This window comes from Falco biarmicus, chromosome 1 (assembly GCF_023638135.1).
Source record: "Falco biarmicus isolate bFalBia1 chromosome 1, bFalBia1.pri, whole genome shotgun sequence".
NCBI lineage: Eukaryota > Metazoa > Chordata > Aves > Falconiformes > Falconidae > Falco > Falco biarmicus.
The window spans coordinates 27,679,812-27,703,571 of record NC_079288.1 but is presented as its reverse complement, the minus strand read 5'-3'; the positions used below and the strand labels follow the sequence as shown (position 1 = coordinate 27,703,571).

Genomic DNA, 23,760 nt, shown 5'->3' with positions numbered 1-23,760 from the left:
GGATCATGGAGCCAGGTTCCCGCAGAACAATCGGCAGTGACCAGCCGCCACATGCCAGCAGGGAGAACCTTGGAGCTGGTGTGATGTGTCTGGGGGCTTCACCTGGGGCTTTAGTGCTTGCCTGGCTCCTTCCTCCTGTCCCACTGCAGCAGATGCCAGACAACCCCCAAATGTCTGAGTGTCTGGATAAACCTAGATGCCTCAGTATTGCCTTATGAGTTTGTCTGTTTATGGGGTTTTATATCTTATTGCAGGGAGATGCCCCTAAAGGTCCTTTCAGACTTTGCAACTTCATTGGTGAGAACAGAAGCATGCTAAGATGACCAAGTATCTTGCTACACCCATCATTCATATCCCCACATGAAACATTCAAAAAGCATCTAAAAATACGTGCACAAATACAAAAATACAGTTAAAAGAACCCACCCGTATCCTAACAGACAGCCCATCTGTGTTCCAAAACATCACACTTCTAACAAAGCTGTAATTAACGCACATTTATCATAGCAACTGAAGCTGTGTCTCACTCGGCACTCACAGGGAAAGCAGCAGGACCAGCCCCGGGGTGGGCTGCTGCAAACCCAGCGGGCAGCCCTGCAGCCCAGGGAGCTGCCTGGCATGCAGCGTGCACCCGGCACAGCCTCTCATTTGAAAATCTTACAACTCTGAAGAGCATCGGTGGCTACATGACTCTGACCTACATGGGAGACTCGTTTTGTGCCCAGGGGAGGGTGTCCCGGCAGCCAGAGCTGTGTGCGAGCACGTAGGATTCAGGCTGGAAGAGCAAGGACAAAGCCTGTTCATGGTGCAGGCAGGGGATGTGGAATAATTCACACTAAAACACCATTCCCTTCAGAAAGGCTGGCAGCCTCAGGGCGAAATAAATGCTGAAATCTCCTTGATTGTTAAATAAAAGATTATTGATAAAATAACTGCTTCTAATGTGGCTCTGCTGCCAGCAGAAATGTAATATCTTTCAATTACTGCTTGAAAGCAAGGCTTTCCTTTTGTTTACTGGAAAAATACAACATGAAAAGAGATGCTTGTAAAGGACTGTAAAATGAAGGTGAATCTATTTTTGCCGTACTCCAAATCCAGTTGGGGCTTTGCGCGCGCAGAGCAGGTTAGCTGCTTGTTGGCACCATCTGACACACTGCCGTGCCACAAGGGGGTTATTTGGCAAGGCCAGGAGCACCGCAAGGAGCTGCCGCTTTGGGCTGAGCCCTGGCACACCGAGCCACATGACTGGCTTTCGGCACGTGGCGGGCTGGCAGGAGGATGGGGTGTTTCCCCCATGCACAGCTGAGGTTCTGTCCGACATGAGGAAAACCAGCACAAGGAGGTGGAGGAACGACCTGAGCAACTTGCCATTTCCTAGAGCTGAGCAGGCAAAGCGCTCTCCTTGCTGGAACAAAACGCAGAACAGAGGGACTACCCAGTCTGCCAGCCTAGCCACAGAGAATTGAGGCAAGGTGCCTCAGTAACAGCTTCAGTTCAATGGTTTGGGGCTGCAGAGGGATGCAAAGCAATTCACTGCCCCTGCAAGAGCTCCCCAGCTCCACTCCCCAAAGCCAACCCTGACGCCCTGGCATTAGCAGAGCCCAGAGCAGCTGCAGGCGAGCAGCCTGGGGAGGGGAGCAGCTAACAGCAAATTGGCCATCTCTACCTCCAAGCACAGAGCAGACAAAGCATCACTTTCCTAGGACCATCAGGCCAATCTGCAGGTTACGGAGGGGTAACCTGCAGCAGCCGCAAAGCCCCCTCATGGCCCTGAGACCACGCAAGCCCATGGGGACAGCACCCCCTTACCAGCTCAACGCGCCGGCGGCTGGACTCCAGCTCCCTCTGCACCAGCTCATCCATGTCAGCCTTCATCTCCTCCATCCTCCTCTGGTAGTACCTGGTGCTCTCCTTCTCCCGCGCCTCTGACTCTGCCGCCTTCTCCAGCTCCTCGCCCATCTTTATGATGCTGTCTCTCAAGCGCAACACCAGCACCTGGGGAGGAAGGTGCAAGGTGAAGCAAGCGAGATGGAGATGAGGAGTCATGAAGCTCTCCACAAGCATCAAGCAATGCGGAGAGCACTGCCTCCCCAACCCACACCACAGAGCCAGTCACTGTAATTATCATTATCAAACATTGCTCTGAGACCTTACAAGTGGCAGCAGCTGCCTGCAGTGGGTGTGGACCCCAGTGACCCCGTTCCGTCCCTGTGCCCCACAACAGGCGATGCCACCCCCCAGGGCCACAGCGCATCCCCCTGGGCTCCCCCCAGGACAGCTGCTGCTTTGCAGACACAAAAGCATTTTCCTTCACCCCTGGGCTGGGCTTGTTCAGGCAGCATGACTTAGAGAAAAGCGACAGTAAAAACATATTCCAGGGCACCAGCAGATGTGCTGATTAATGACAACAGTGAAATACTGCGATTGAGGTCCTGACTTCTGGACGATGCCAGAGCAGAGGGATGCTGTCAGAAAGGTGCTGTGATGGATGCGCTGTGCAGTCAGCACACACCATGCGCTGTGCCCAGGCGCAGGGACTGTATATTCCTCCAGGTGTTTATAGCACTAGGCTCACTGTCGGCTTTCAATAAAGCATGTATAGGTAACAGCAGCGGCATGAACTATATGGCCTCTCCTGTCCCTCTCGACCCCTTCCTGGGTCCTTCTTCCCCCAAAGCTGAGGCAGTGGCATTGCTACACCCAGCTTTTTGCAAGCAAGCTGCATCTCCCCAGGGCTCTGCATCCCCTCTGCCAGCAATGAGAGGTGGTACCTCAAAGCGCTTCATCTGCACAGCCTGGAAGTCCAACTGGCTCTCCAGGTCGCGGATGCGGGCTTCCTGACGGCTGACGATGGAGCGCTCAGCTGGGCACTGCTCCAGGCGCTCCAGTCTTGCCTGCGCTGCCTGCAGCTAGGAGAGGACAGGCTGCATTAGCACCCCTCCAGCCCCTGACCCATGCAAACACCTCCTGGTCCCTTTCCGAGATCCCCCGCCAGGCCCTCGCCTTGGTGTGGCAGCACCGAGGACCCCGCACGGCCCCTGAGGCACTATGGAGAAGCATTGCCTTTGGCTTCCTGAAGGATTCGCTGCTGTTAATAGTGCACAGTAAATGCAAGACACAAACGTGTATTTTTGAATGAAAAATGTGCTGGCAAGACGACACGTGTCTGAGCCTCTTTTGGTTTTTCTCTTCTCACAAACTCTTTGAGGACAGCAGGCATAAAAACTCACAGTTTAGCCCTGCGTGGAAAGCTTCCTGCATTGGGTTGTTTCTTCAGCTGTTACACTGAGATCTCCAAAGCAAACTGCCCTTTTAGTGATCCTGCTACAAGTTTGATTCAGATTTTGTATTTGACCTAGAACTACGGGAATCTGCCTTCTTTTATCTCGGCCTATCTCTAAAGCACCACCCTCTCTGCCTCAGAGGGAGCGAGTCCTGCTTCTGATTCCTGGGCAGCTTAGCTACGCTCCAATAAAGCACTTAAGTTAATGGGATTACTCATGTGTTTAAAATTAAATCCACACACTCCAGGAGGGTCGGTGCACCCGCAGAGGCAAGGCAGTGCAGCACCCATTGGCACCTGCCCTGGGGTCAGCCCCATCCCAGCCACGGCACCAGCAGCTTGGGAAGGAAGGAGGGGAAGGGGGGCTCTCCATCCCAAGAGCCTTGCCAGGGAAAGCTTTCTCCAGGCCAAGGTCATGGCTGGCAGAGCCCCACCCCCACCCGTGGGGCCGGGGCTGCAGGCGTGCAGCGGGCAGACAGTGTCTTCTGCATTGTGCTGCTCTCAAGGGTGTCAGGGAGAGGAGAGGGACCTGACCGTGTTACAGAGGAGAAATGACTGTGCAGCACCAGGGTGAGACTTAGGGTCTGATTTCAGACAAGAACACAGCATCTGCGGCTAGCACCGACAGCACACCCGGCACAGGTGTCAGAGGTGGTTCTTGCTCCTCAGCTCTGGGTGCTACGGGCTGGAGAGAAATTACCTTCTCCTGAAGGCTCTGCTTTTCTTTCTTCACATCTTCCACTTGCATCTGCAGCTCCTGGATCTGAGCGATATCTGTTGCCGACTGTGGAAAGAGAAAGCACAGCGGTGGGAGCAGACCCGGGGCTCAGAGCAGAGGGCACACATCATGAGGAGTGTGGTGTTGAAGGCTGGCTCGTGCCTGCACCTCCTACCACCCAAACAGCAAGCAGCTCCTGCACTGGACTGAAGGAGCTAAATTCTCCTGACTCAATGCAGCTTTCTTCATTTTTGAAACAAGTATTTGCAGATCAGGACAGAAACCATGTAGTCAAGGTAATTTCTGTTCTTGGGGTCCTTTCAGATATAGACTCCTGGCTCCATAACACCACTGCAAGGGGCACCAGACTGTGAATTGTCAGTCTCACCAGCCTACTCCTGCTTCACCAGGAGCCCTGAAGTCCCACAGCTCCAGGTACAATCCTTTGGGAGAGCCTGCCTTAGTCTGGATATTGCACAGAAAGCCCCAGAGCTGTCTGTCAGCAGTTTTTAAGCTCTGCATGAGAAAACAGTGAAAGACAGACTAGAAAAGGATCCAGATGGAAAGCTACAGGATTTCCCAACTATTGAAACTAAAGCCAAGACACCTCTTGAAAGAAGATTAAAAACTAAGGTGACAGGAGCCGGAGCAGTGAGCCATCCCTTCCTCTCCTCACAGCATCTGCTTCCTGGGGTCCCCACCCTGGGTATACCGATGGGGGCTGCCACTTGCTCTCAGCCAGGCTACAGGGTTTTCCAAGCACCCTCCCAGGGAGGGGGATGCTGCCCAACCTCCACAGCCCTGGCTCCTACCTGGGCTATCAAAGCCTTGTGCTTTGCCATGAGCTCGTTCAGGTCTTCCTGGTCCTCATCGATGCGTTTTAGGAGGTCAGATCTCTCATGCTGCAGCTGGTACAGCTGCTCGTCCACCTGTGGGAGGACCCTCAGGGTTGGTGGCTCATGCATCCCATGGAGGACCCACCACACACACACCCTGGACCGTGGCACCCTCTGGGCCATGCTGCTGCCAGCATCCAGCCCCGTTGCTGGCACCAGGAGAGGCAAAGGGAGCTACTGCATATCGCAGAGGGGGACTACGGGATGCGGCACATTTGTAATCGTTTTAGCTATCCATAAAACCACCCCGGGGGCTGTTCCCAAAGAGATTGGGTGGTCTAGTAAATATACTTGATGATTTACTAAAAAAGCTGATTATTGCTGTCAAACACAGGGAGGTAGGACTGCACTGCTGCCCTTCGGCCTCCCCTGCCCTGGCTGCATCTCCACAAACGCACCAGGGTCTTGCTTTTGCTGAGGGTCTCCAGCTCTGCGTGCAAGTTCTCCAGTTCCAGGGCGGCTGTCTGCTGGGACTTCTGGGCCTCTGCGCACTTTGCTTCACTCTCTTCCAACTGGGAAAAATTGGGGGAGATGATAATTAAAGGAGCACAAACCATGTGCGGATTATGCTGTTCCCCTTGCAGCACAGCCACGTCTATTTACACTTCACTCCCAGAGCATTTTCCCCTGCTAACGCACATGGAAACTCGACCTTTTAAAATCTGTGCTGCTTTTCAGCCCGTCTGCTCCTGGTTTACAGCGAACACTTTTCCTTTCCCAGCCGGTGAGGCAGGGCTTCTTTAGCAGCTCCTGGCACACCTAACTGTGGATCCTACCACCCCTGACTGTCCTGCTGAGTGCTGAAGTAAGAGCCCCGAACCACACATCCTCCCTCTGCCTTGGCACTGCTGAGTGAGGTAGAGCTGGGATCATTAATTTGCAAAATTATGTGAATTACATGTAATTCCTGATTAGAGCAATTCATGATTCGGAGTTTGCAAATGGGCTTTTCATGTGGCATAAATTGCATTTGCAAATACACATAAAATATCACATTTATAAATGTTAATTTGCTCTCAGTTTTTATAGCTCAACCATTAAGACTACAAAGATCTTAAATGGGCTGCAAACATCTGGAAGATGCAGCAGCATCCCAAAAACTGACACTGCCTGGAGGGAGGAGTTCATGTAGGCTGTACCTGAACATCCAGTTCCTTCTCACTTGGGTTTCTCTTCTTCAAGAAAAACAAAACTTACCCCCTCCACTTGCTGCTTATTTCCCATGCCCAGTCCTGGTTTCCCTGCAGAGGATGCAGAGCTCCTGGGGGCAGTGAGAGCTGCTGCACACCATGACAAGAATCTGAGCATTTTAGACTATTTTCTCAGGGTTTACTTGTCTTTTTTTAACTCTCTCCCTCAAAAAGGGGGGGATTATAAGGTACTATAACTGGAACAATCCTCAGCTCATTTTTCTCAACTGTTTGGAGTGATTGAGACCTACTTGGAAAAGCTGAGCAAGTAATTTGCTTCCTCAGGCCTAATCTGCAGAGGAAATGGAAGTTGTTTTTCCCTTGAAGTCAATGATTCCAAGGAACGATTGGGAAAAAATAACTCTGAACATCTCTGGGTCTCCAGCTACAGTGCCAGCCAGAAGCTGCTCAGGGAAATACAAAGCTCTGGCACAGAGACATGTAGCAGTTCAGATCCTGAAAAAACATTATTTAAAATGATGTGCCTGTGCCCAAACTCAGCCTGTGTTGATGGATTGTCTAGTCAGTCTATTCATACATCTGCAGAGCCACTCTCACAGCGACACATGCAGTGTTCCCTTTCCTTCCTCCAGCTGAAAAATAGCCTTTGGCTTTTGCATAAAGCTCAGACAGCCATTGCTGGAACGACCCAAGGAATAGCTGCTGGGAGGTGTTAAAGATGCCAGTCGGACTGCCTGCTGGTTTTATGGCCCAGAGCTTTTCCACCTGCCCAGCTTTGGGCTCCTCCAGAAGCAACGCTGTCCACAACCAGCGCCTGGGACTGGTCTTTCCCTTGCCACAATTACACTAAAACTCCAGAGAGTTTAATCAGAGAGAAATGCATCTCCAGGACCTCTTGTTAAATACCAGCTTCCATTTCACTTCATGTAATGGAATTTTCCCATTTGGGAAGAATAAATTGAAATTCCCTGCAAAAATGCATAATGTATGAGCTTCTGAAAAATATTAGTTTGCGGCGCTACACCATCTGTTAAATACCTGCATAAAATGGATGCTTCAGCCTTATTAAGAAACAATGCTATACTTCTAGCCATATGGATTTTGATTAACGGAAATGTAACATTTTAGCAAAGTTTTTATTCTTGTGGAGGTTTGTGGGCTGGTGGTAGGATGTATTGGCTTTTGAGAAAGGCGTCATGAATGCCATTAGAAATTGTTTAAATTTAAGGCATGGAATAATCATGAGGCATTTTTAATGCATGATGAGTCTCAGTGCTGGTGGCATAGCAAAACCTCAATATCCCCAATATTAAGGCTTTCTGTTTGCCTCCAAAGATGAGGCAGCCAGGCAGAGGCTACCCACCGAGATAGCTGCGAGGGGGCCGGACCGCATGGCACTGCGGCCACAGGCAAGAGCAAGCAACCTCCTGCACGAGCCTGCCTCGCTGCGGGGACCAGGCTGCTCAGGGAACAAAGCGTTATTCCCCTCACAATGTGGGGCTGGACACCACAGGGACAGCCATGCTCGCCAGGCAAAGCGAGCATCCCAGCATCGCTGCTTGGTCCTTTGGATCAGCATGCGGAAGGGGTCCCTCAGCATCAGCCCACTGCAGCAAGCTCCAGCACTGAGCATGGGGCTCTGCCCTATTAAGAGCACTGGGGGCTGGGAAAGAGCAAGGCAGGGGCTGTGCATCATCTCCAACCCCACAGCAGGATGCGGGAAATACTTGAGGGATTAGTTAAGTGTAACATTACAGCATTAGCTCAATAATATTTAAAAGGGAATGCACAAGTGCTAAAAATGGCCATTCCCACTGCCTGCCCCAGCCATGGCCATCTACTGCCCTGGCTGGCCAGGTCAGTGGCACAGGCATGGACGTGGGTACAGGCATGGGCACAGACACTCAGCTGGCCATGTCAGGCCAACCTCACCTTCCCCTTCTCCCTCGGCACAGGTGGGAACAGCTGCTGCTCACAGATGTTATTTATGCAGAACTATTATCTCAATTATATATGTATGTTGCTGGAATCACTCATGCCTCCCAATTAGTTTGTTTCCAGGGGAAATGTACAGTACAGATTAATTACCGAGCAGTTTCAGAGGACTGGCATCGTTAGGTCAGTCCTGGTCCTTGGCATTGTGGGATCCATGTGCACAGCCATCCTGGGGATGGACAGCCCCATGCCACCCCTATCCTGTGGCAGGGCACCCCACAGGACCCTGAACTCACCCTGGGACTGAAGCCATCCCCAGCCTGGTGGGCACTCGCCAGGTAGCTCAGTGCCAGCTGTGAACGCAGGGTGTCTGAGGTTAAACTACAGCAAATCCGCTGCCATCCCTGCTCCTGCCTTACAGCATCCCTATGGCAACGCCTCCCGAACCTGGAGCTGCTAGAGCTCCTTATCAGACAGATAGAAAATGCACTGAACAGAAGGTAATTAACAGGGCGGGGGGGGGGGGGGGGGGGGGGGAGCAAAAAAAAAATACTTAACCACTGTTGGCTTAATTACAGAGAACTGCTCCTTACAAAGAGACCCTCATCAGAGCAAGAGGCATGTCTCGCCCTGGCCTTGGCAGAGGGATGCTCAGACAGCACGGGGCCACTGCTCATCCCACACACAGTTAAAAGCAGGACATCTGTAAATATTTCTTGCAGCTTCCCCTCCGCCAAGACAAAGGGTGATGTTCCAAGGGGCAGGGAGACACCCGCTTGCCTGAAGGTACCTACTTGCTTGTGCAGCCGCTCCAGCTCCTGGGCGCTGGCACTGGGCTCCCCAGGGGCTGCCAGCAGCAGCTGCACGTCAGCGAGCAGGGCACGTGTCCGCCGCAGATCCCGCCGCAGCCGCTTCTCCACGTCGAAATCGCGATGGCCGATCTGGGGAGGGGAGAAGGGGTGTCCTGAACCCTGCTGCCCTGCTTCACCCCACAAAACCTCTGTTGGACCATTCCCTCCCACCCCAGGTCATTCCCCACACAATTTGGGAATAGGGAAAAATTTTGGTAGTGCTGAAGTCACGATGCAAGAAGATAGTAAATATCTATGTATAAATATTACTGTTGTCCTTCTATCAAATGAAAATAATTAAACAGTTAAATGAAAGGAAGAAAATAAATTTTGTAAAGGTTAAAACTAGCAGATTCCACTGAAACACCACATTTTTCCCCACCAGAAAGCTGTTCCTCTGAAAACATTTGCCTCCCCCCCTCATCTCCATCAGCCTCGTGCCTGCCAAGCAACCACCCTTGTGCCCAGAGGGACAGCCCAGCCACACAGCTGGGGACACAGGCAGGCACTGTGGGTCCCCACAACCAGAGCAACTCGTCCTTGCAGCCACTGGGCACTGTCACCCCTCTGGGAGACACCCCTGGCCGATGGGTAGGGCCAGAGAGCGGCAGACCCAGAAGATGTGCGTGCAGCGTCTGTGCTGAAAGCTGGCACAGAAAATGCAAAAGCCATTCCTTGAAAGAAAAAAAGCCAGAAAAAAAAAAAAAAACAACAAACCTTTGGGGAAAAGAATGACAAAGGCAGGGGAAAGTCAGCCCAAAGAGGAAAGGGAAAACCATGCGAAACACTGATGAGGAGAGCTTCATTAGGAGTTATTTACACATCTCTAATGCAAAGCATCTGGAGTCCCTGTCAGCTGTGGAGGGATGTAACCGATGCTGCTGCCTTCGGTGCAGGAGGCAGCAGTCTCTCATGCATGAATCCCCAGCAGCGCTGGCAGAAAGTAACTGCTGGGTGAGTTTTGGAGGCTTGTCCCTGGGCAGTGTGGTGTCACCACATCACTCTGAAGCCTATTAAACAAGGCTAGTAAGGAAGCACCTTAAAAAAAACCCATCTACACTCCCTCCTCAAGCTGACAGCAACCATGGTTACAAGGATAAAAGAATTAGAAACCCACCAAATAAACAGGGACATGGCTACAGTACTTGATTTCAGACTAATTGAAGTTTAAGAGCATTTTCCATTTAGTCTATTTTCCATGGCTCTTCTTGTTTCAAATCCATTCTCCTATTTTCTGCTCACTGGCTAAAATTAATTGTGCAGGTTTGACCTTGTAACCTGGTTTAGAGCTGGCTGGCATTTGCTGAACCAGAAATCGTTGGCATCTCCATTTCCTTAGTTAGTTTTCTGGCTTGGCTTTTTTTTTTTTTTTTCTTCTTTTTAATAAACTGCTCTGAAGCACACTGTCCACTGTAAATCAGATGGCATTTAGAACAACACTGCAGCGGAGTAGATTTGCTGTTATCCCTGCCATCCCTACAGACTGTATCTTGGATGCCGTTCAGCATCATTTTCCCTAGCTCAGGGTCTGTCCGCCGCCACAGAGGATGCGTTTTGTGTTGTAGCTGGAAGCAGCAGGTATATGGCAGCAGCCACACCTGCCTCCCACCACTGCAGCCCAGTGCTTTTTCAGTTACAAAGCTGGGATTTCATTTCAAAGCTGCTTTCAAGGCTCTGGTTGTGCCTCACATACACTACAGCAATGCCTGGATGCGCTGTTCCATCTCGCCTGCCCCTCACAGGCACGACTGCCCTTGGTGAGGGCCAGGGGCTGCACGGGCAGCGTCTGGGGACAGTCCCAGGAAGGAGAAGGTGCCTTTCCTCAAGAGCCCCACCGGCTTTGCTCTGTGCACTCCTGCTTCCTTCTTATCCATCTCAGTTCTCCTCCACCAAACAAGAGGGACATGTTGGACTGAGAGAGAGTTATAATAATATGCTGCTTTTATACAGCCAGATTTATTCTGACAGTTCCCAAAATATTTTGTAAGCCAAGAGCCAGGGAGATGTTATGGATAAGCCTCGTCAGACCATTTTGTGTCTACTTGAAATATGCCCACCATTTCAGTGTTGCAAAGCTCCCACATTCATCCCGTTTAATGAACACATGCAATTGCTAGGGCTGGTGAAATGGTGAAATCCAGCCGGCTTGTGCCAATGGCCAGAGGATGCGCTGCTTAATTACTGTAACTCCAGGTCATCAGCTCCTCCTCTCCTGTGCGTGCAGTGGGGGTTGCAATGCAATGGGGGCCATGCAAAGGCACTTGGGAGGCATCAGCACAAACCCAGCCTGGCTGAGCTCTGGCGAGCCCTGGGGTGCAGCGGCAACAAGATGGCAACTCTGAAGTGCTGGGCTGATGCCATCCTTGGCCCTGGCAGCCCCATGGCCCCAGGGAAGGGTCAGGTGGGACCTCGCTTGGTCACCAGAGCTCCTTCAGCAGGAGCTGGTGCATGAGACGGCCTCTGGGCCTGACTCCTCTGCAATGCTAAGTGATTCCCAAGCCGATAAATGCTGTTCAATGAGGCTGCATTCAGCCCCTCGCCTTCTAATTTAACAGGGAGCAGCTGTGTGTGCTTTTCCCATTACATGCACTTCAATCACTGCCACAGACACATTATAGAGTGAAAAAGGATTTGTTCAACAAATGTGTCTGTGATAGCATTCCTCTGCAAAGAGCAGAATCTGATAAACTGCTTTTCTGGGCAGTTGGAGCTGCTCCAGCATCAGTCCTGGTTAGTTTGACTCTCATGAAAATACCAGCAAAAAGCAGATGACTCCCCCTGCTTAGATAATTCTCCTGTACAAAAGCGAACAGTTCCCTTCCGTGGGTCCTTAGTGGGACCAGCTGTCTCCTATATGGTGCCTGCAGCCCCAAAGCATTCCTGGCACCCAGTGCCTGCTGCAGCACACTGCTGCTCTGACGGGGTAGGGGGTGGTGGGGTGTGTCTGGAAAAGATGAGGGACAGAGGACATCAAAGCCAGCTGCATGTGCATGAGCAACCACGCTGTCGTCCTGCCCCCACACACACACATTCACACTCCCTTTTTTTCCAGCAGCGTTTTGAGCCAGGGCATGGCCAGCGAAGCAGTTTGGCTGGCCAGGAGGTAGCAGCAAGGAGAGTGGAGCTGGCCCCGGGGCAGGCGTCATCCTCTTACCTGCTCACACAGGGTGGCGATGAGCCCTTCCAGGTCCTGCTTCTCATGCAGCACCATCTGCTTCTCCTCGTACTCCTGTTCCAGCTGCATCTCCAGCTGCCGGAGCTATGCATGAAAGACAACCCCAGCCAGGCTCAGAGCCCAGCCACCCCTGCCAAAGCCCTATGCCCCGGCAGGGCACAGCCACCACTGCAGCGAGACCCGGGCAGTCCCTGGGAGAGGGTGTGCACCAAAGCCCCCCATCACCACAGCCTGGAGCACCTCCCACGCCCCAGGCAAAGCAGCTGCTCCTGGCCAGGAGGAGCAAGGGGAAGCAGTCCAGGAACCTAAATGACTTTTGGGGACACAATGGGCTATTTGAGCCACTCTGCCTGTGAGGCATACTCAGATGTCCCCAGAACCTGTCCCTGCAGCTCTGGAGCAGTAACACAGGGCCTTCAGCTGAGCTAGAAGAGAAGTCACCTCTAATCCCTTCAGGTTTCCTCAAGGCATTCTGTGACCATGAACCAGGCAAGCAGCACACTATTTGGTCCACCTCCCCATCAGTAGAGGTGACAGTGGCCTCGCTAGTAGAGCATGCCGTAAAGGCAGGATTTGCACTGCTGCTGGGAGCAAAAGGAGCCTGAGAGCCAGCACTGAGTGCAGGAGCCTGCATCCCTCTGCCTCTGCTCAAGCACCATTGTCCTGCAACACTGCAGCAATGACAAGTGTTTGCAGGAGGGACCCAGACCCGGGGCAGCACCACAGAGCTCTGCCGTGTAGCTGTGAGACACCCAGCAAGTCCAGCTGTGGTGGTGATGGTGGAAATGTGTTAATGAAACAAGCAGCCTACTCCACAGCCTGCTCCTCCCCTTGCAAGCAGCAGCACGGCTGTGGCTGCAAGAGCAGGCATGCCAGGCTGCAACCCTGGCACAGCACCCTGGAGACCTCTCTGCCCCAGCTGCCTCCTGCACCCCCAGCCGCTGCTAAGAGTTTAAAAAGAGAATGTGAGCAGGCTGCTACATATCGATTGCTCTCCAAAGCATCTTGGCCATTTACTCATTTGGAAAAGAATGCTCAGGCCATGCGGGGTGAAGGAGAGAAAGGATGACTGACAGCATGTTGACTGAGAGCACCTGCAAGGCACGGCATCTCCTTCAGTGATGCTTGCACTACCTTGCTCTCTGCAGAGGGCAATTAGACAGAGAGGTGCAGAAGGGCAGGGAAGATCCCAGGAAGAAGCCCTGAGCAACGCGTCCTTGCAACCAGCCCAGAGCTTCAGCAAAAATGGGCCAGCAGAGAGGGGAAGAGAGCAGTCCTGAGCTGTTGCTGCCCCATCCAGCAGAAGGGCAGCACCGTGGGAAGGCAGTGTGGTGGGAAATGGTGGTGTTTGCATGGTGGCAGCCCTCCTTGGCATGCACAGCTTTACCACTCAGGGTACGACTATGTGCTGACAGGAACACAAGGAGCAGAGATTGCCTCATTTGCTTTCCCACTTGTCCTGCCTTCCTGAAATAGCATATGCAAAGCCTCACTGACTGCTTCATTAAGCCTCAGCAATGTTAATTCACTATCAACAGCCAGGTATGCCCCAGGCCTAATGGGAATTGGCTGCTACCACACAGCCCTGCATCCCTGTATCAAACACCCCGGAGATTTTGAAGAAATTGGAATTCATGTTTGCATGCCACCAATCTCAGGGCCTTGTTGAAATGTTATTTTCCATTCAGTATCACCAAACACGAAGCCTGGGATGGCTGGACTTGATGTCCTTGGCATAATGCTGGCGTTACCAGGAGCAGCATGCCTGTATGCTGCATTGCACATGGCTCTTGTGCACCACCCCTGACAGCCCCTCCAGCGTGGCAGGGACTCATGCCTGACCCAGACCCTGATTTTTCACCCTAGGGCTACAACCAGAGCTCATGCTGGGCTGGTGGTGGGAAAGCCAGTACCCACCCACCCCACCACTCCCTGGGGAGGGAGGACCCCTGGGAATGGCTCCTCTGCACTGTGGCTAGGGGAGCTTGGGGGAAGCTTCCAGCATCATCCTCCCAGCAGTCCCAACCTACCCTCCTCTGGCAGGACTGCCGCACATCCTCCAGCTCCTCGTCCTTGTCCTCCAGCTCCTTCTGGTGGATCTGCTTCATCCGCTCTATCTCCAGCTCCAGCCTCTGGTGGAGCTGAAAGACCCAAAGATGCTTACATAGCGGCTGCACACAACCCCGGGGGGATGAAGAGGGTGTTGATGTGGGTTTGGCATGCCCGTGTGGAGATAAACATCCCTGGCACACACAGCCCCCTCTGGGTGGGTGCCACGCTACCTGCTCCAGGTGATCGACGGCAGCTGTTTGCCGCTCCAGCTCTTTCCGCTGCTCTGCAGCGCTAGCCTCCAGGTCCCAGAGCTGCTTCCTGAGCGCAGGCACGGCACGGGCATCCAGGGCGCTGGGGGTGCTGAGCTCTTGCACCCGGCCGGCCAACACAGTCACACGCTGCACCAGGCTGGCCACCTCCGCCTCCTTCTGCTGCTCGGTAGGGGCAGAGCAGGAGGTCAGCAGCCAAGCCCCAAACTCAGGAGAGGGGCTTGGCATGACACCCTGCTCTTAAAACCCAGACCGTTTCCAGCTGTGTCATCAGAAACACCCTGGAGCAGCAGCAGGCAGCGGTCAGCCCCCTCCCTGAACCAGCAGCCCCATCACCACTGTGAGCCCCGAGGAATCCTTTCCTTCTCGGGTTTGCTCACTTGCTCCTGACCTTGCCCTCCTCCTCCCATGAGCTGTCCCACCTGCTGGGTCCCAGGAGGCCCCACTGCTTGGCGTGGGTGGCAGCAACCTTGTGGCTTCCCCCCCAGACCCGGCACACCATGCCCCTGCTTGCTGGGGGGGGAGCTGGCAGGTGGCTGGTGCAGCACCATCCCACGGCAGCACAGACCTGCAGTTTCTTGAGGGCAGAGGCATGAGGAAGAGCATAAATGCAGTAAAAATGAGGGTGGGCCTAATTAGCTAAACCACAGGATGAGTATCACTTGTAAAAAGTGATAGTCTTTCTTCTGGCAGAGGATAATATTATTTAAATACATCAAGCATATCCTAGAGCTGCACTAAAAGAAATTGGAATCAAGTTGCCCGATTGCCTCTGCTATAATTGCAAAGATATTGGTTTTGCTCTGAGAGCTGCTCCCCAAACTGGGTATAATGCAACAAAGTGAGATAATTTCCTCTTACCTCTAAGCTCTGCTGAAGTTTGCCCATCTCCCATCGGATGCTGGTGTTCTCCTGTGACACTTTTTCACGGAGGCTTTTCTCAAAGGCAGACTCCCCCAGGGCCTGAGCTAACTGCAGGTCAAATCTGGAGGGGGAAAACACGCGTTACCTCTCCGGAATGAGTCTGTGATGGTGGCACAGCTGCCTCCTGGCTGGGGGAGCTGTGCCAAGGCAGGCAGGGAGGCAGCCTTGGCCGGCAGCAAGCCACTTCTCCTGGCACTGGACTTTCCAAGTGCTTCTGAGAAGACAAAAAAGTGTCTGCAAAGTGTTGTCGTTATTTTGTGAATCCCTAATTACTCCACACAGGTGCCAGCCACAGGAAGTGGATGGTGTGGAGCAGCAGCGATGTGCACACAGGTGGTCACCGAGAGCAGAGGGCAAAACCCCACTGTAACCAGCTGCTACAGAGCCAAAACAGCCCGAAACGTGCCTGTGTGTGGGCAGCAGCCCTCTGCCCCCCCTTCCCCCCCATGGGCAGCTCCATCCCCATGGCTGGCTGGGACTCTGCTGCACTGAGGGTTTGGTTTCAGCTTAGGAAGCGTTGTTGCTTCAAAGCAATAGTCCTGGGAACTTCTCAGCACCTTCATATCTCTGGGTCAGGCCAAGCCCCAGCCCACAGTCAATGTCTCAGCTCAGGCAAGCAAGGGGCACTGTCAATGAAGTGTAAATTAAAAGAAGTTATAAAGAAAGTGATAGGCGATTTCTCATGTTTTCTGTGCCTGCTTAGTCCTGGCACCTGGCATCCAATTTTTGGGCAGAAACCCTATTTCCTTCATGGGTACCAAACAGCAACAATAAGACACTGGGGGTCATTCCTTGGGCTCCTCTCCTCCACACCAGATGCCCGGTTTGCCAGCAGCGCCCCCAGCATGGACATTTCTACACAAAGGGCACAGGGAAGCCAGGAATGGCCCAGCACAAGGGTGCCCCGCACCCAGTGACACGGGAGCCAGACACATGCTCTCCAAGCCCCAGGCAGCCCTCCCTGCGATGGCACTGAACGTTGCGTTGGGAGTGATTTCTCTTATGGAAGCGTGTTCCATCACACAGCAACGGGATGTAAAAATAACCTCCCAGCTTGATGCAACCTCCAGCAGTCAAAGTAGGCAAAAATAGCAACCCTTCCAGGAACTCCTCAACTGAAGGCACCCCAATCATCCCTGTTCCCCACCCTCCTGCTCCAGCAGCCCCAGCCCTTCCACACGTTCCCGCCAGCCTTACTTCTTCTGCCTCTTCTCCAGCTCATGGCTGCGGCTCTGCTGACTCTCGGAGAGCACCCGCGCATCCTCCAGCTCGCAGGCCAGCCTCCTGCACCGCCGCCGCAGCTGCTGGGACACCTTCTTGGCTGCTTCACATGCTGCCTGCACCTCGCTGAGCTGCGGGCAGAGGCAGTGGTGGGGTGGCGGAGGGACCCTATGGCATATGCACCCCACAGCTGCCCCTCTCGTGTGGGGCTCAGCCCCCCTCCAGTACCAGGGGATGCTTCACCCGGAGATCTTTCACCAAATAAGGACAAATTTAGGTGTCCTGACCCCTCACACTCCAGGCACCCTCCTGTGGGCCTGCAGCATCCCATCCCTCCTGCTGAGTAGCAAAGCTGCCCAGGGGCTGATGATTGACCCCGTTTCTCTGCAAAAGGTAACGCCTGGACCAAATGAAATGGATCCCCCAAGGATTTATATTGTATTTGGGACAGAGAGACACGCAGTGTTCTCACCAGCCAGACAATGGAGTCATTAAGAAATGAGTTTAAATAAGCAAAATCTTGCATTAATGAAGCCTGTAATTCCCAACTATCTGGAAGCAAATGGGCTGTTTTGCTTTACCCAAGCTCCTAAGATTGGGCTGCTTTTATTATTTTTTAATGTACCATGAATAATATTCATTTCATAGAATCATAAAATCATGGAATGGTTTGGGTTGGAAGGGGCCGTAAAGACCATGAAGTTCCAAACCCCCCTGCCACAGGTAGGGACACCCCCGGGCTGCTCCCAGCCCCGTCCAGCCTGGCCTTGAGCCCAGCCAGGGATGGGGCACCCACAGCTGCCCTGGGCAGCCTGGGCCAGCACCTCACTACCCTTGCAGTAAAGAATTTCTTCCTGATATCTCATCTAAATCTCCCCTCTTTCAGTTTAAAGCCATTTCCCCTTGGCCTATCACTACATTTCTTTGTTGTATCCTCATGGGAAGTGACCTGAATCCCAGACACTGTGCAGGGAAGCACACTGGCTTTTCCCCTCCTCATGACAAAGCTTGGAAGCCTCCAGCTCTTCACATTAGCAGCTCTTTGCATGACAGATAGTGCAAGCACAACCCTGTCCAGTATCCAAAAGCCAGATCAGCCCCAAGACCCACCACTGAGCACCTCCCCACCCCACAGCTTCCCACCCTGTGCTCATTTGTGCTCACACTTGACCAAGGTTGAATTTTGCCACGTTCTGGTGCACAAGTGACTTTTTAAGCTTGGAGGCAGCTTTTGGGTATTCATTCTCAAACCAGCAGAAAACAGCTGGTTTCCCCGGTCAGTGAGAGCATCAGCAGCAAGTGACTGCATTTCTAAGCCTCAGCCCTGTAAAGCTTTGCCTGCCCTGGGAGAAGGGAGAGGATAACCAGCCCCACTCCACAGCGTGACCCTGGGGAGTCCCTGTCCCCCATCCCACGGCCAGGGCTGGCAGCACTTGCCTTTTGCTCTAGCCCCGTCCGGGTGCCCAGCTCAGACTCCAGCCGCTCCTCCAGCTGCACCAGCCGCTTGCGCAGGAAAGCAATTTCCGTCTGCGCGCAGTCAAAACGCACTTGCCACTCGTCCTCTGTGAACAGAGAGAGAACCGGGGGCACTGGTGGGTGCTCAGGCCTGACCAGCCCGAGCAGCCATGCCGGGGTTGGGTGGGGAAATGCACAATGGCACCACAGCCCCTGTATGGCATGAACGCCAGCGCTGAGCTCGTAGGGTGCAGCTCTGCTTTGTGCACCCAGGGCTGCCCCAGCTCACACAGCACATGTACCCCTGCCTTAGACAAAGCGTGCACGCTCATCTCATCCCATCCCATCTTGTCCTGTCCTATCCCACCCCACTTGTGTCTCAGCAGCCTCCTCATCACTCCAAAACATGTTTCAAACACACCCTGTGCTGCCAGGGGTGCCAGGCAGTGCCAGCAGCGCCCTTAAGCAGAATGCCTGCCTGCATCCCCAGCCCTGTGCAAGAGCTGGACAAGTAATGCAGAATGATGGGGTGCCAAAAACACTCTGACGTGACCAGGGGCTGGGGTAGCAGAACTGCTTCGGCAGGGGGGGCAAACCTCTGCCCATTGCAAGAGGCTTTGCTCTCCTGCTAGGGCAGCCTTGCTGGCCCTGCAGGTCAGGCTGGGTGCCCAGAGCATGCATTGCCCCCAGAGGGATGCCCCTACCTCCTCCAGAGCCACTTATCTTCATCTCATGCAACTGAACCAGCTGCTGGGCCTCTTCCAGTTGCTTTTCCACCGACTCCAGTTTCTTCTGCACTTGGTCATGTTTGCTCTGGGGAAACCCAGGGAAGGAAAGAAGCAGATCTACCCGGCTCCAGGGCACTTGGGTCCAGCAAGGCTGTGCCAAGAGGGTGGCATTGCCACTGGCACAGCCCGATGGCTCCGGGCTCTCCTACCTGCAGCTCCTGCAGCTCACGGGTGCCCCGCTGCCTCTCTGCCCGCTCCCCATCCAGCACCTGGCAGGCGATGTCGCCCTTGTACCGCTCATCCGACAGCTCCATCGTCAGATCGATGATCTGGGGGGGGCAGCTGGGAGTCAGTCTGGGCATCACTGTGCATGCCAGCTTGGGGGGGACTGGCCATCCTGCATCGACACGAGTGTTCTGACTGATCTCATTTGGCAGCCACCTGTGCTTAGGCGACGTGTAAGTACACGCCATCACTGACCAGTGTCACCAGTGGGAACTTAGACTCCCACTGGCAGTGCCCAGCAATGAGCAGCCGCTGCTGTGCACCCCTCACACAGCTGCCTGTGGCAGGGCAGCTGCCCGCTGCCTGCACTGTGCTGCCTGCAGTGAGCTGCAGGCAGGGTTCATCAGATTTCTCCATTGTTGTAGTTGATTAACATTAAATTTCATTTAAAGCAACAAGCAGATGAATGAAGGCAGGAATTATTAATCCAGAGAATGAATTCCACTTTCACCAAAGCAGAGGTGAACACAGTCCATCCCACTCAGCCAGTGAAGTAAGAGACTGCAGATGCAGCAGGGCCAGCAGGAACACACAGGCTTCCAATGCTCCTTTTCCTCCATCTGGCAGCATTTTAAGGCACTTCACATTTTGCAGGCACGTTACACAAACTCCTTAGGGAGTCCAGCAATTTTAACTCAGTAAAGGTTAAAAGGTAAACTCCATAGGTTTACTTTCCCTGGGGAACCAGCATTTTTCTAGGTCTGTCCTGAGGCATTAGCCTTGCTCAGCAATCCCAGCCTCGTGGGTGTGATTTCATTTTTAACAAGGAGCTTAAGCTAAGTCATCTTTAGCCACTTCCCATCAAGAAGGAGGTCCCTGGCCCTCGGGGCTGTTGGCACCAATAGCCAGGGCTGCAGCGTTGCACCCAGGCCACAGCTCAGCCACCTCTTGCAAGGGGTAGGTGCCGCAGCCTGGAGAGCTGGGTAGACCCAGGGTATTTCTAGCAAATTTGGGAGCTGCTCCTCCTCCCGGTGCTTAACAAAACCCTAGCTGCAATTGCACAGGAGCCTGTGCCTCTGAGAGGGGAACCTGCACAGGCCCAGTGGCTAGCTGGGGATGCGTGTGCTCCCCAACATGCCTCCAAGTCCCTTCTGACGCGCACAGCAGAGCAGCTGATCAGCTGTCCCAGGAGCTGCCACTCCTGAGCACCATGCATGACAGGGTCACGCTCAGAGCCTGGGGATGTGCAGGACACCTCTCTGGCGAGCCATCCCCTGGGTATTAGCAGTCATGCAATTAAACTAAGTCACTTCTGGTGTCTGCACAGGTCGGCGAGCCTGCAGTCCTGCGCGCGTAATGAGAACATGATACATCTGTGTGTATTTTCCCTTTCTAATTATACCCTTCTGTCAGCAGAGGGGATGACATTCGCGTTGCCGCTTTGCAGTCTTGTAAGCCGTGCTGGTGGCAGCATGAGGTGACATCTGTCCTTGCTGGAGGGGACATGAGCTTTGCCCTGTGGGAGTGGGAATGGCCCATTCCCAAGGCGTCCAGGCTGCTTTCCAGGTGCAGACCTTGGGGGGACCTGTTGCTCTGGCACACAGGATCCCACCCAGCACGGAGCCTGCAGTGATGCTGGTTCTCCGTGCTACAGGTGGGCACCGCAGCCTGTCTGGGTCCTGCATAGAGAACCGCCTCTGCTGTGGTCACTCTGCCCTGCCCAACGCTCTGCTGATCACAGCTCCTCCTGCTGAAATGTAATTGGTGGCCATATATATCCCCAATGGCTTAATTTCTAACTCAACCAAGTGAGGCTGCAGCAGAGGCTTTTTGGGGGGCTCTACCTTGCTCTCCAGCTTCTCTGCAGTCTGCCTGAGCTCGCTGCATGCCTGCTCAGATTTTTCCAACTTCCTTCTCAGCGCCGCCAGCTCCTCCTAGGGAAGATTGCAAAAAAACCACATATGGAAAGCTCCAGCATCCTCAGTTTATTTACAAAAATCTTGTTTTCTGTTAAAAATAAGTGGGAGAGACATAACTGCCTTATTAATAAAATTTACCAGGCAACTTTGAAGGCTGCTCACCGCAAATTGCCAGGACTACAGCTCCTGACATGAATTTCATTGGAGGGAATGTCAGCTTTGGTGTGCTCACAGAGCACATTTTATGAGAAAGAAGCAAACCTCAAAAGCCTGGGATGAACAGCCAAACGTCTGAATTTTGCTCATGGAGCATTCCTGGGGCCCTGGCAGGCTATCACAGAGTGGTTGCAAAGGCACATTGTTTTCTGTGATTCTTTTTCAGGCAGCTTGACTGTAACGGCAGAAAGAGCTGCTCGGTGCAGTCTTGTGCTGCTTTGATGTCCAACAATGAGCAGAAGCAGAACATGCAGAGTCGTGATAAAAACAGAGGTTAACGGTTGATGGGGTCTGATAGATCCCAGGTGGGTTTGGAGAGAGAAACAGAAACTTTCGCAGCTTTTATTTCATCTGATCCAGCCTGAAAACGTCTTGTTAAAACCTCACTAAGGCAAGAGGAGGAGCAGGATGCCAGGGAAGACGGACTAAGAATTTAGCACAGGTCTCGGATGGTGCAAAGGGGCAGAGGGTGCCCCTTCCCAGGTCAGCAAATGACCATTTATGTCTCACATCACCAGTGGCAGTGCAGATGGAAGCCAGTACAGCTCTGGTAACAGTATGGAGCAGAGTGTCCTGTGTCAAGGATGTGTTTGGCTGCCCATCATCTATTACCCCACAGACCGATGTGGGATACCCACCCCAAGGGGCTCAGCTCAGCGGACCCAGCCCCAGCGAGCTCGCGGGGAGCATGGGGAGGGCAGCAGGGCAGCCATGGTCCTGGGATGGGGCTTCAGCTGCAGGGACATGCTGCCTTTGTTATAGTCCCTCTAAGGAAGAAGGAGAGTTATTTCTCCACTCCACAGCTCTGCAAAACACATTACTCAGAGCAAAAACCACAGTGCTAAGAACAGATGATGACTTCTGGATGGTCAGAATAACATCTCTTCCCTGGCAAAAGTGACTTCCAATTTGACCAACCCACCAGGCAGAGCCCCTAAAGCATCCCTTCCCATCCCATCCCCTCCCGTCCTGTCCCATCCTGTCCCATCCCGTCCCGTCGCTTGGTGCATACTTCTTTTGCACGAAGTTGTTCCTCCGCAAGGTTAATGCTGAGCAAGGGACGCACACGGCTCAGCAGCTGCCACCAAGGCCAGTGCCTGACCACCTGGAAGACCACCAGGTTCTTCTGGATGCAGCGGATGGCGAGGCGCTGGATCTGCAGGGAGACACAACTGTTAGTGCCCCTCACCCAGCCATGACCAAGCCCACCAGGAAGAACCAGGCTGGGGTGCCGGGCTGGAGAGGGATGAGGTGGTGGAGGAGCGCTGCACCACAGGGGATGGCATCTCATGGCTGCCCAAGGGGCAGGGCAAGGGGGGTACCCTTTAAAGAAGCAGCCTTCTCTGCTCAGAAGTGCTGCAATTTGGATGCTCTGTGCTGTATTACAGCAGTGCTGACCCTCTGCAGCAGCCTGAGCCCCTGCTGAAGTGGGCACAGGGTATCCACACCCCACAGGATGGATACCTTCAACCTCTTGAACTTCTGACGGCTGAGGAAGCCCTTGCAAGCAGCCTGGAGCAGGATCACCTTCTGGGCGATCAGCTTGTCACGTTGCTTCTCCAGCCTGGAGATGACCCCCGGTTTCAGGAAAACCTGACAGCAAGCAAGAGAGGTTACACATCCCGAGGACAGGGTCTGAAGCCTGCCCGCAGTCAGCAGGATGTATTTCTGCCTAACACCTGGCAGCCTCCCCTGAGACCTGCAGGAGACCAAAGGTCCTTGGACCAGCTGAGACCACCGAGCGTGACCCCTGCATCAGCCCGAGATGCCAGGCTGGAAGGGGGCTTCAGCAAATGTGGCCGAACGCACAATGTGCCAGTCTGCCCCATGTCATGAAGGTACCCAAGGCAGCCTGGCACCAGCCAGCCTGGGGACACTCATGGGACAGCAAGAGGGAGCTGTGTCCGTCCCATCCACAAGCCCAGCAGCAGGATGGCTGCACATCCCGGAGAGCATCTTCAACCCACCCTTACATCTCCTGTCCCTGGGCATCACCAAAACAGGGTGTACAGGGCTGCCCAGGTGCCACTGACTCCCTGAGGACGAGGGTGCTGAGTGCCCTTTGGGATCCAGCCCTCACACCTCATGCATGCTGGCATTTGCTCTTTGTCCCTGACTCCTCTCACTCCTCCCTTTCGACATAGGCATCAACTGTTAAAAGATGCAAGTCCTTAAAACCCTTCCCTGGGGCCACTGCCCATTTCCCACCCACTGCGAGGGCTACGGCATTCCTGACAGTGTACATACAGATAACGACAAAGATGCCAGTTTACAATAGGAAAAAAAACCACAACTACATAATTTTCTTTAAGTGAACTTGTCAGAAAGACCTCATAAATTATATAGACTTGCTGATGCCATTGAATTTAGCTCAGTATCGACCTGTCAGAGTGTAAGATATCTCTTGGTCATTGCCTGATGAAGTTCTCGGGATATGGGACCAATCGCTCCATATTATTGTACACCATTTGCATAATACAGCTTTAATAAAAACTGAATTACGCTTGTGAAGCCGGTGGTACACTTAAAGAGCTGCATTTTAAAGATGCCAAATTGAATCAAAGAACAATTCCAAGGAAACTCACTTTCTTGAGATAATGCTATGATTGCTCCACCACCTATTTGATTGTCTCATTAATGCCGGTATTAACTTCACAAACTAGGGAGTTTTAGAAGCTAGTACAAAATCAATGCTCAAAGCAATGGCAAAACTAACTCCTCTATAACAAGATGTGGCTAGAG

General features: G+C 53.2%; 1 protein-coding gene across 1 annotated transcript in view; it reads right to left on the bottom strand.

The window, feature by feature from the left end:
* The window catches only part of MYO18B (myosin XVIIIB), a 74,255-nt gene that overhangs the window by 21,923 nt on the left and 28,572 nt on the right, over nt 1-23,760 (bottom strand). The window contains exons 21-36 of the mRNA XM_056323604.1: nt 22,483-22,611; nt 22,031-22,174; nt 20,728-20,817; nt 18,868-18,987; nt 18,635-18,743; nt 17,913-18,037; nt 16,452-16,606; nt 15,192-15,315; nt 14,292-14,492; nt 14,040-14,150; nt 11,989-12,093; nt 8,778-8,924; nt 5,296-5,409; nt 3,984-4,067; nt 2,772-2,909; nt 1,810-1,995 (exon numbers count right to left, since the gene is read on the bottom strand). Coding sequence (XP_056179579.1) covers nt 1,810-1,995; nt 2,772-2,909; nt 3,984-4,067; nt 5,296-5,409; nt 8,778-8,924; nt 11,989-12,093; nt 14,040-14,150; nt 14,292-14,492; nt 15,192-15,315; nt 16,452-16,606; nt 17,913-18,037; nt 18,635-18,743; nt 18,868-18,987; nt 20,728-20,817; nt 22,031-22,174; nt 22,483-22,611 — 2,082 coding nt within the window. The remainder of the gene's footprint in view (nt 1-1,809; nt 1,996-2,771; nt 2,910-3,983; nt 4,068-5,295; nt 5,410-8,777; nt 8,925-11,988; nt 12,094-14,039; nt 14,151-14,291; nt 14,493-15,191; nt 15,316-16,451; nt 16,607-17,912; nt 18,038-18,634; nt 18,744-18,867; nt 18,988-20,727; nt 20,818-22,030; nt 22,175-22,482; nt 22,612-23,760) is intronic.